The 12,601-nt window shown below is 37.9% G+C and overlaps 1 protein-coding gene across 5 annotated transcripts in view; it reads left to right on the plus strand.

The window, feature by feature from the left end:
- The window catches only part of ythdc2 (YTH domain containing 2), a 40,481-nt gene that overhangs the window by 400 nt on the left and 27,480 nt on the right, over positions 1-12,601 (plus strand). For 3 of the 5 annotated variants that reach the window (XM_076886798.1, XM_076886795.1, XM_076886797.1), the window contains exons 2-10: positions 1,580-1,742; positions 1,920-2,010; positions 3,489-3,697; positions 4,235-4,437; positions 4,895-5,061; positions 6,834-6,936; positions 8,710-8,866; positions 9,825-9,932; positions 10,058-10,188. In XM_076886798.1, coding sequence (XP_076742913.1) covers positions 1,586-1,742; positions 1,920-2,010; positions 3,489-3,697; positions 4,235-4,437; positions 4,895-5,061; positions 6,834-6,936; positions 8,710-8,866; positions 9,825-9,932; positions 10,058-10,188 — 1,326 coding nt within the window. In that variant the 5' untranslated portion in view covers positions 1,580-1,585. Of the gene's footprint in view, positions 1-1,120; positions 1,191-1,579; positions 1,743-1,919; positions 2,011-3,488; positions 3,698-4,234; positions 4,438-4,894; positions 5,062-6,833; positions 6,937-8,709; positions 8,867-9,824; positions 9,933-10,057; positions 10,189-12,601 lie in introns of all 5 variants that reach the window. The other 2 variants (XM_076886796.1, XM_004564666.6) reach the window with 2 other exon arrangements.

The following is a 12,601-nucleotide window of genomic DNA, read 5'->3' on the forward strand; positions in this document are numbered from 1 at the left end:
AACTGCACCTGTTTCGTAGTTATATAGCATGCTAGTAATGTAGTGGTAACCTTTATGCTAGAAGTTACACGGCTTACACAAGTTGCACTCTTTGGATAACTTTTCAAAAATAAATCAAAAGTAGATTAGTATTGATGTCCCAACTTCACTGTTTTTATGCTTTTTGGTGATGTTTTGGCAGCATGTCAACGTGTCCAAAGGTTTCAAGTCGCAGCTATGATATAAGTAGAAAGCAAGAGTAAAAGTCGTCTAAAATGTATTCCAACTTCTGGTCAAAACAGGTATAATCTTAGCCTACCAACACTGTGATCCACAAGCACTACCCTATGCCGAGAACTGTAGTTCTGTAGTTCTCTCGGTTATGATTGAAAATGTTTAAACTCATTAGTTGTGGATGCTACCTTTACGGTTTTGTAATTGGCGGGAAAGAAAATTGTTCGAAAACGACATGTTCTATCTCCAAAGAAGAGTCTCGAAGCATTCTATGACTGTGAGTGGCTGAAACAGACCAAACCATAACTAGGTAGGGCTGGCGCCACTCGGGAAGCACAAGGGATCATGTGTCTGGTTAAAGTTTGAAGGTTCATCTACGCCAAAGTACAGATCAGGATGAACGATTTCCATAAGGTCCAATACAATCGTACTGCAGTTCCACTCACCACAAAAATCATCTGTTGGTTATATTGCCATTTGACTTTTTTCTGATACTGATACTCACAACAGCGCGCGCATAAACTTAAGAAATCCAGCAGCATAACTGAACCGATGAAAATGAATCGTGTCTTTATTTTGAACAAAATAATAGTATGATGGTGCATTATGTTGAGCAGGCACCTGACTTTGTAAAGCTGTGACGATCACCAGTTAACATGGGTGTGTTTCATAAATCAGTAACAGGTATTATACAGCTCACAGAGGGAGCAAGATGTGGCTGACCTGTGGACTCGTGGGAAAAACGTGTGCTTGCGATTTATGTCACATAAATGCATATATATGAAACTTCGGACTCTATTGATTTTTATTTCATTCATTTTAGTCATGTTTTGTATTTGTTAGTAAATTAACAGCTAGCTTAATGTACTTAACACCTTATCTTTTCTGATATCTTTCCTTTTTGAAGCACCCAATAGCAATACCACCTCACACAGCTAGATGGAAATACAATAAACAAATGAATCAATAACATAGTGGTGAGTTGACATTGATTGATTTAAGTGGCTTAAAAGACAGTAGAACATTTTGAATCACGCATTAAAAAAATTAACTACAATATTTGATTTTTAAAAGTTCTTTTTAGCTAGAGCATCACTAGTGCATTCAGACATTCCTCTACCATTGAATTAGGCAAGATTGTCTGAAGTTTCTTGCTTACTTAGCTTCAGCTGTTGTCATGCCAGTGGTTGTGGGGATGCTGAACAGAGTCACAGTCTCAGGGGAAAAAAAATAACATTCAGGAGATATGCAAGTCTATAGATTCTCTTTTTATGTTGGTTTGTTTAGAGGTTAACAACAAATAGGCTGCAGGAAATGATGCATGCATGTATGTTTTCACAACACTTTTTCTGTTGTTTTCTTGCAGTGCAATATGTCAAAAATTGGTGCAGCTACACAAAAACCATCCATGAATCATAATGCACAACATGGTTCCAGTGTCAGCAACTTTAAAGAAATTCATATTGATGAAGAAGTCAAGATAGCAGTGACCTTGGCTTTTGAGAGGTTTCAGTACAGTGACCAGAAAGGTATAAGCTGTTTTTATTGGTCTATATAAGAAAATGAAAAACATTCATTCATATAGTATCTGACATCATTTTGCCAGTGTCATATTCATTACATCTCCCAGAATGAGCAGAAAATAATTATGGTTGTCACTCAATAATTTGCTACTATTTATTATTTTTCTTTCCCTGACTAAACAGAGACGGAATTTCCTTCCTCCTTGACCAGTACAGAGAGGGCTTTCATTCATCGAATGGCCCAGTCTCTGGGTTACATTTCTAAGAGCAAAGGGTAAGTTCTTCCTCCAGGATTGTTGCTCATCAGTATCTTAGTCATTACACCTTGTGCTAAATGTAAGTAATTAGCACTGAAAATGAGCTGAGTAATTTAAAAATGAATGTACCCTCTTTCTTAAAAGGGAGACAGAGCATTAATCTGCAGTAAAGTTGGTTTGTAGTTTTGATTTAAGTGATTTTAATGGTGACTTTGCAATTGCATATAATGTCTATAGCCATACCTTATTGCTGATCTGGACTTCCTTAATAAAAAGAAATATAATACTTAGGAATTATTAGTGTTAGGGTGAATACATAGATGCCAGTGGTCATTACAAATTGTGCTGTTTGTGTTTTCTCCTGCAACTTTGCACTTGGCATCTCTGAGGTCAATTTACCTCAGAGATGCCAAAAGTTGACAAAAGCCTTCTTTTCAGAAACAACTATGCATGCTTGAATAACTGCTCTGCTTCCTATTCAGCACTTACACAAGGATTAATTAAAGTTATCTAATTTAATTCCAGTTACAGGAGTACAGACATAGTCCATTGTAATTATATCAGTAAATAGCTTTTGATCACACCTTGTAGATTTTGCATTTGTAGAGACACTGAATTATAATCAATTTGCAAATTTGTGTTTAAGTATAATCACAATGTGATATGAACAGGGTTTGAATATTTAAAAAGAACATTTCATCAAAGATTTCAATTAATCCTTGAAACATTTTTATGTGATTTACTGCAAGACTAGTAAAGTAGTATTGGTTAAATTTTAATAAATGTTAATTATTCTAGATTATTTCAGGAACTATAAAATTCTCTGAGGTGATTGAGACGCTAGCATTTAAAGATTATACATTTTATCTAAAATTAATTAAGCCACATTCATTAGAGGTAACTAAACAGGTATGTGCAACTAAGTTAGACATATCACCACCATACCTCTCGTCAGACTTGTCAGATCTTACTGTCAGCTGGTAAACTGGTGGGTAATTAAAAGAAGAAATTTAATTATATTGAATAACCAATGTTGAATTCACAAAAAAACCCAAAAACTTGACAGCAGTGTAACAAGAAATACAAGACGTTTCTGTCTGTGAGTCCCACTTAATACAAGGAACAGTGTCTTGTTTTTCACAATACTGCAATTCAGTTTTTGCAGCATGACCAGTTCCTGGCACACATTTATTAAATTATGCTTTTTATGTCATTTCTGTCCTTAACAGCTCTCTTTCCAGTTCCTTCAAAATCCTCTTTTATCACTTATGCCTCACTTTACTGCTACACGCAAAGGGAAGGTCATTAGTGAACCTAACAACAGGGGTTTCAAATACATCACTTCTTCACTGAAGACCAACCACACATCCCCACAAGCTAGACTGGGACTGAGGAGCTGTCAAGCCTAACTTACAATTACAGAAACCCCCAGAGCAATAGACCAAAACAAGTTTTAATAAGTATGGTAATGGAGAACGTTTTCCTTGTCTTTCAGAAAGGGACCAAATCGCTTTGTCACCATCAGGAAGAAGAATGAAACGGATAATCCTCAGCCAACCATACCCATGACACTCTCCCAGAATACCTTCTATTTCATCCGCAGTCTGCTACAGAGGTTTCCCGTCAGCAAGAAGGAACGAATAGATATACAACCCAATGAAAAAAGTGGCATATCTGTGCCTGCAGAACCTGGTGACTGTCATTGTGTGTGCATAAAATACAGCTGTGTTTTACTGATGACTGCTAATATTCTCTATGAACTGGAGAGAAAACAACAAAAAAAGGACCAAACTGATGTTAAAGCAAAATGTTGACTCTTAGCTTACTGGGCTGCACGGGGAGAACATTGGTAGATATACATTGGCTATAACTTTATGTCTTAAAATATAAAGGTACAAAGTCACAGACAGAAATAAAGTCAACTTTGCTTATTATTCCAGTTTGGACATTTCAAAATAAAGACCCAAATTGCTTTAAAGACTGTGCACACTTTCAGCTGTCTTTTTTTTTTTTTTTTTTGTGTGTGTGTTTCCAAGCCTGACGGCACTAGTCATATGGGTTTGAAACGCTTTTTGATGTGGACCAAATCTCCCATATTGTGCTTCTGTAACAGTAATTGTAAAATAATAACAAACACACACACAAAGTGAAACAGAAATATCTTTTGACACCTTTCGTCTTTGGATATAGCTCAGTCAGCAGCTGCATTCTTCTTAGCCTGTCTTTGTTGTGTTCTTTCAGACAACAGTTATGACAAGAACAGAGCGAGCGGACGTTTAAACAATGGGATTCCTATGGTTCCTCGGAGGAGAAGTCCATCAGAGCTGGACAGTTTTCGATGCTCCCTGCCTGTGCATGAACACCAGGAGGAGATCATCCAAATTATCAAAAAAAACAGGGTCGTGCTCGTGTTGGGAGAGACTGGCTCTGGAAAAACAACACAGGTGTGTCTGTGGACAAATAGATATTCCAACACTCGGTTCTGACATCTTAGTCATGTTTGCTTTCTACATTTTTTATTTATTAAGATGTTTATCCTAAGATACACACTGAAAACGTAGACAACGCACCAGTAGCCTCTGGCTGTAATTGCTCTTAGGATGTGGAGGTTACTTGGTAACCTTACCTCCGGTACCTCTGCTTATAACAAGTAAAATATTTAGATACTCAACCTGTACCTATATGTTATGTTAATATTATAATATGTTAAAAATATCCAAAGAATATCTTTTTAGAATGGGTTTCTTTTCAAAAGTATAGTTGATAAAATATTTAATGCATGTTTTAAAAAAAATAAAGTCATAATTATATATTGTGTCTGGGAAAAATAGATCTTAAAATTTACTGTGTTGGGGTTTTCCATTTTCAATGTGGTTATACATATTGATATATTTTATCCAGATCCCACAGTTCCTTCTGGATGACTGCAGCAAGAAAGGAGAGTCCTGCAGGATCTTCTGCACTCAGCCCAGACGCCTGGCTGCCATTGCTGTGGCTGATAGAGTGGCAGCTGAGAGGGGGGAAGGTGTGGGCCAGACTGTCGGCTATCACATCAGACTTGAGAGCAGGTAGATAAGACCAAAGCGAAAAATGACCAAATTATATTTAGGTTTCAGTTAAGCAAAGGACTTGTAACATGTTCACAGTACACATGCAACTGTAAATAATTTTTAAACTGATAAAATAATCAGAGTTAAACCTAAAAAAAAAATTCATATCCAAAAAAACCATTAGAGGCAAAACCGAAATATAAAAGCAGACCTGTCCCTTTGTAAATAATGTGCTGTGGATATAAAGCAACAGTATAGTTGAATTTAATTTTATTTATATAGGGCCAGTTCACAACAGCAGTCACCTCAAGGCACTTTATATTGTAAGGTAAAGATCCTACAATGTTAGAAAGAACATCCAACAATTAGATAATCCCATAGAAAAAAGCACTCTGTGACAGAACCAGGCTCAGGGAGGAGCAGCCATTTGCTGTGATGGTGAGGGGAATGGGAAGAGAACAGAGAAAGACAGGAGAAAAGGCAAACGATAAGAGAAAGAGCCAGAGTATAATGCTAGTGATTAAATACAGTAGTGGTGTATAAACACACAGATAGTTTAAAAAAATAAAAAATAAAAAAAAAAAAGATGAGCGAAGAAGAAACGCTCAGTGCATCATGGGAAGCCTTCCAGCAGCCTAACACTATGGCAGCCATAACTATAACCTTTATCAAAAAAGAAAATGTTAAGCCTAATCTTAAAATTAGATAAAGTTTCTCTCTCCCAAATCTAATCTGGGAGCTGATTCCATAGTAAATGGGCCTTATAGCTAAAGGCTCTGCCTTTCATTCTGCTTTTGAAAACCCTTGCATTAGGGTTGTCCTCCTCATCCCTGTGTTGTTGTGGAATAGTGAGGCTTGGCTCTTGGAAAGTTTGAGCATTGTGCTCATAGTGTTGAGACATCCTGTTGTGCCAGTTACGCACGTCTTCTGATATCTTCCCCTGTCATTGTAAATCAATGCACACTCCAGTTAGCTACTGACACAAAATAAGTCATGCTTACTGGTGTTAAAATTAGCTTAATTTACAGTAAATGGCCTGGCACCACACTGAAACACAAAAACCATAGTAACTCAGGTTTGTTTGTTTCAGTGCGAAATAGACGAGATGAGCTTAATGGTGCACACTGAGAGATTTCTAACATGTTGTAATCAGCCAGTGTTTATAAAATAGAGTTTTCGTTTTATCGCAATTCCTTTCCTGTCTGCTTGAGAGTGTTTGCTGTAAGGAAGCTCCTAGCGATTAATTTCTCAGTTGACTAAACTAGCAAAAAAGAAAATTTGACTGAACAGTCTAAAACTAAGAAACACTCAGATATTACGTTAAATTTGAACTGTTTAATGGACAATGCCAACAATGTCAATGTTATGAACACAGCCCTACTCTAAGCTGATTGACTGAACTCCTCATCCTGTCACTAGGGGATCCGTGATCTCATTCTTTTTCCTTTTAAAGATCTCAAATTAACAGTGTTTTTATTCCCAAATAATTATAAAATCAATCTGGCTTCAATGCAAGTCTAATAGCAAACATTTTCATCCTGATATTGCAGTCGCCTGCATTGAGGTCCTCTCAGCTTGTTTTACAAGTGTGAACTTTCAGCTGAAGCATTGACAGTACTGACATGTAAGTGATGTCAGAAGCATGACAGAGCCAATGAAAAACCTGAGCTTTTTAAATACGAAATTCATTTTAAAATACATGCTTCGCACTTTTTGAAGAGTGATTTATGTTTGGAAGTTACATGTTTCTTAAAATGGAATTATAAATATGAATACTTTGCATTTCTCAGGGTATCTCCCAAGACATTGCTGACTTTTTGCACCAGTGGGGTACTCCTCAGAACACTGATGACTGGAGATGCAAGCCTGACAACTGTCACACACGTCATTGTGGTGGGTATGAGGATTATACAAGCAGACAGCATATAGTCTTAAAAAAATTTTCATCTACATTATATTGCCTAAAGTATTCACACATTATTCACTCATACAAATAATCGAGGTCAGCTTTTCCAATCACTTCCAGGGCCACTTGTGTAAATCAAGGTAACATCAAGCACCTAGGCACGCAGACTGCTTCTCCAAATGTGTGAAAGAATGGGTCTCTCTCAGGAGCTCAGTGATAATAGCATAATACCGTGATAGGAGGCCATCTATTAAACTGTTAGTGATATTAAAACAAAGTGAAAGCAATTAGGAGTTTAGGATGCCATGTAAAATCACTGAGCAGTGTACCCAGTGCTATTAAGGCACCGGTTCTGACATAAACTGTAGTAACCAGACCAAAAAGCAGCGCACATTTCGGTGCTTTATTTCTGTGCTTCCCCCCCCCCCCCCCCCCCCCCCCGAGATGTCATACACTTTGGATTCTAGCCAATCATTTTACCTTTGCAAGCGTAGTAGGCGGGCACAGGTGCGTACGTTCTTTTAGAGCAGAGCTACAGATTAAAAATGCCCAAGGCGAAGCGGTCAAAAGTCTGACTGTACTTCACAGCAAAAGATGCAAACTCAGCAGCCTGCAACAAGTGCTTTAAGGTGATACTGTGCAAAGGAGGTAACACCTTGAATCTGATGAAACACCTGGCGACGTATAGCATTTTGTTAAAAGCCGAGAAATGCGCCGTATTTGATAGCTTGCTGCGAACCACACACCGAGCACATCTACTGCGGGTGTGGTGCCTGTTATCGGACGCGGAGTTAGCAACATCCCCCAAGAACCCGAGGAGTAGAGTCCTGGCCCCTAGCCCTGCCAGTGTAGCAGAAATGATGATGGATGATGACGGCAGCAGCAGCCGTTCTTCTCTGAGGGAGTAGCTTAATGTTGTTCGTGTGTAATTTACGTTGAGTAGGCTAATCACGTTATTACATTAATGCATGTAAGGTGAACTAGCAAACACAGTCGTAGTTACATGCGGCTGTCTTCTTGTTTGATGGCAGATACTCCCTTCACCGTGGCCAAAAAGGCTAAAATGACAAAAGAAAAAGTGGGAAACAGCTAAACATGAAAGGTTTTTGGACAAAGTTTTTTTTTTTTTTTTTTTTTTTTCTTCAATTGATTAAGCACTGCTTCCAGCCAAGAGTGATACCATATATGCCCTATAGCTGCAGAAAAGGCTAACATTGTTATCTTTTCACAAAAAAACAGCTGAACATAAGAGGTTTTTGGACAAATTGTGTGTTCTCCATTCTTTAAGCACTGGTTCGAGCACCGTTTAAGCACTGGCACCGTTTCAGAAGTACTGGTTTGGTATTGGTATCGGATAAAACCTAAACGATACCCATCCCTACTAGTGAGGTTCTATTGCAGAGTCCATAGCTACAGACCTCCAAATTCCACATAACCTTCAGATTAGCTCAAGAATAGGACATAGAGAGGTTCATGGAATGGGTTTCCATGGCCAAGCAGCGGCATCCAAGTTGGTGCTGACAGTTGCAGTCCAATTGATTTAGATTTTTGGCTATACTTGGTTATGTTTCTGGTATATAAAATAAATAGTAAATAAATGAAAACTGTCCTAGTGGAATGTAGTGTTTTTGCTGCCTTCTTTGCTTTTTCAAGAAGTTACCTCTTCTCACATAGTAGGCAAGATGTAGTACAACATGTCACAGAAAGCAACATTAAACCAATGGAGATAGTTAAAAGAAAATAAAACTGACTCTCAACAGGATGAGGTGCATGAGCGTGATGGTCTGACTGACTTCCTCCTCACGAAGATGCGGGATGTGCTTCAGAAGATTCCCACAATAAAACTGATCCTGTCTAGTGCAGCTCTGGATATAGACCTGTTCCGTCAATACTTTGGCTCCTGCCCAGTTATTCACCGTAAGTCTACAAACCTGTCTACAAAGTGTTAGTGAAATCAAAATTAATACCAGCTGGTGATGCTTTAGCACTTTGCTTACTTTATTAGTTACCTTTGTTTTTACTACAATGAGAGGAAATGCTTTACAATAAGAGCAAAATCTGGGATAATGGCGACAAGTAGAGGTTAAAAAAATAACCCTGTGTAGTAAAAAAAAAAAAAATCTTGTAATTATGAGAAGTCATAATAATGATCTAAAGTCATAAGTATAGCAAGCTTGCTCATTATGACAGCTCCTTTCTTTTTTTTGTACTAGTGGAAACAAGGTTGCATAGTCTGAGTCACAGCTGAACAACTGAGATAATAGATTAAAGATTGCGGTTTAGAGCAAGGTCCTGAAACACTTACAAATAATGAAATGACTACTATTTTCACCAATGGAGCAACAGTTATATATACTTGATATAGTATAAATATTTTCGTTATATAAACAAAGAAACACATGACAAAAGCTTCTAGATTAACAGTAGCCATTGCCCAAAATATAGTCCATAATTATTTAAATAATGATACTTCTTTTGTAATTTTGCAGCTCTACAGTCAACAGTGGATTTAAATCAATCCAGATGAAATTAAAATGCAAAATTAATTTCAAATTATATTCATTTGTAATTTGAGCAAAGTTACATGGAAGGAAATTTATTCATGTCGATATTGAACATAAATCTGTACAGCAGCTACAGATCACATTAAGGCATTTATTTTTTAATACAGATAAGATAAATGGACATGCTTTCATGGATTCCCTTCAGGAACAGTTCATTTCCATATTCAAAAATAAGTTCATATGTTTGGGAAATAAAAAAATGAGTGTGCTTCTCCAAGGTTTGTGGATTGTCTATATGTGTTGAAAAGTCATGTTTTCATTTTATTTGATATAACTTGAGGGGTTCAAAAATGTTCCTTTTTTTCCTGTAGTCAAAGGAAGACACTTTGAGGTGAAGGAGTTCTTTCTAGAGGATATTCTGAGGCTGACAGGTTTCACCAGAAAGGACATGAGGAAATACAAGGAAGAGACAGAAAAAAGTATGACTGCACACACACACACACACACACACACACACACACACACACACACACACACACATATACACAGCGTTTGTTTGGTCTTGTCTTAATCTCTTTTGTGTATCACACATTCTGGTTCTCAGAGGACAGAGAACAGAAATATTTAACAGAGTGGTGTCAAGCAGTACAGACCAGTTCTGTTGGGCAGAAACAGAGCACCCATGCCACAGGCTTCCTCCCTGACAGTGACTGTGGGACTAGCGGCTTTAAGCAGGTAAACCACCACCACCACCAAAATACACCATGTTCTCTGTTACACCTAGAATAATAAAAAATATTATTTTTGTGTTTTCTGCAGAGAAAGGTTACATGTACAAACTAAGGAGAGGGATAGGGCTGTTAGACAGGGGTGTCTAATGTTTTCAGATGTTTTCAATTACCCATGCCAATGTTGGAGCCCTTTACTGACCATTTAGACTGATATCTGAAGTTGACTTTTGTTTTGATTTCTGCTTACTTCTTGAAGTTTTCTAACAGCATCTTAAACTATTGTAATTCTAGTGCATTAACAAAAGACACAGATGGACTGAAAGCCAATGTTCGTTGCAGGGCTCGCAAAATTGCTAGCACAACGTCCCAGGGCTAGCAATTTTTCCAGTCGGGCTACCAAAATCTATCTCTGCCCTGCCCGTCGGGCTATCATAGGAAGGAAAAATATATGTCAATGCTTTTGCATTCTTTCGAAAATGTAGCTGGGTAATTATGTCATTGGCATTGATGAGCCACTGTCAATATGTGACATATTGAAATCGCGTTTGAATTTGCGCTTGTTTTTTGCTTTCACCGTCACTTTGCGATCGCGTGAACGGTGTGTAGAGAGCAGCAGCACTGATTGGTGAGTGACGATTAATTGCGCACCAATTCCTCTGACATAGTCTTATCACTCATTAGCTTACTATTCAAACATGACAAGTGAAATCTCTCGCAGCAAGCTTAAACATGTGAGAAGTTGATCGCGCAGAGAATCGCTGACCGTTATGTAAGTACGTGTGTAAAAGCAGCAAGATTTAAGCCGGTATTTTAGTTCTGCTCAGCCAAATAAGACAGGTCAGGGTGAAGAAGGGACAGCCAAAGAAAAGCCGATCACAAAACGGAAAAGTTATGACAAATCAGACAATGAGGCAAAAAAAAAAAAGCGCAGCTTTTTTGGTTTCATGGACAAAAGAATTTCTGTAGCTGGAATATGACGAGCTAAATAACATGATGTTCTCCCAGGTGTGTTGTGAGTTTCATTCGATTTGTGAGTCAACAAGTGCCTTTGTTACTGGGACCAGTCATTTTAAGAAAGACCCCATCAGAACCCATGAGAAATGCAAGAAATGCATTATTGCCCACGGAAACAAAAACATAAATAAAAATGCTCTCTTTTTTATTCGGGCTACTTAAATTTATTTTGGGCTACCAAAAACTGAATTGTGCCGGCTCAAAGGGCTACCAGAGATTTTGAAATTTTGCGAGCCTTGCGTTGTGTAGAAGTTTCATGCATTTCACTGATTCGACAGTTTTGAAAAGTGTTACAATAAATTTATAATGAGCATATATTCAAGAAAGATTGTATTAAATTAATATTGGCAGGTTCTAACATTAGATGTTGTTTTCAGTTAAATATAGGGTTTAGGTGTTTTGTAAATTATATTATGTTATGTTAAGCATGTATGTCCCATCATGCTTTAAACAAGCTATAGTTCAGCCTCTTCTTAAAAAACGTAACCTGGACCCAACTTTTCTGTCCAATTACAGGCCAATCTCAAAGCTTCCTTTTCTCTCTAAAGTTTTGGAGAAAGTGGTCTACTTACAGTTGCAGGCCCACCTTGATTTTAACAAGATCTCTGAAAAATTTCAATCTGGTTTTAAATCACTACATATCACTGACACAGCACTTTGAAGGATTTTTAATGATATTCTTTTAACTCTGGACTCTGGCAGCCCTGCTGCCTTTTATTGTTGCCGACCCCTGGTATAGACACACATCAGAACAATATTATAGTTCTATATTCACATTGCTTGCACTTTGGTTTGCTACTATGAGAAAGTAGCTTTTAAATAATACTGACTGCCAAGAGTGCATTTTGACATTTGTAAAACTGTTAAATAAAATCCCATCATCTCATACTTTATGACTCTACCTAAAATGAGCTTATAAAGATGAATAATTACTGCTGTGTTGAGGATGATATTTTGAGTTGGAACTGAGCAGATCAGAGTGAGGGAGTATGTGACCAAACCCATAGGGAAAGTGGGTGGTTGCCGGCTGTTCTGAGGAGCAGTGCTGAACTGAGCTGAGAGTCCAGAGTGTGGAGAACTAATCCAAGCCAATAAAAATCCAGAGCACAGCAGCCAATCGGGTGTCAGGCCTGAGCAGGAGAGCCTAGGAGATGAAGCTGCAGAGCGGTGGCTGAATGAGAGGCTGCAGGTTTAGTGATTGGACGCAGATGTGACTTGGAAAAGCATGTGGAGAGACTTGACATTTGTACCAGTAAACAAGAGCACACAGGCTTGTGTTCCGTGGACTTTCTTTTAAAATGATATTAAGATGTTTATTATCCTGAATGAATCTAATACGTGCCCGTTTCTTAGCAGAGGTGGAGCATGAGTTAATTCTATAGAGCAAGTTACAGTTTGGATGC

The sequence above is a fragment of the Maylandia zebra genome, linkage group LG7 (genome assembly GCF_041146795.1).
Source record: "Maylandia zebra isolate NMK-2024a linkage group LG7, Mzebra_GT3a, whole genome shotgun sequence".
In the NCBI taxonomy this organism is placed as follows: Eukaryota; Metazoa; Chordata; class Actinopteri; order Cichliformes; family Cichlidae; genus Maylandia; species Maylandia zebra.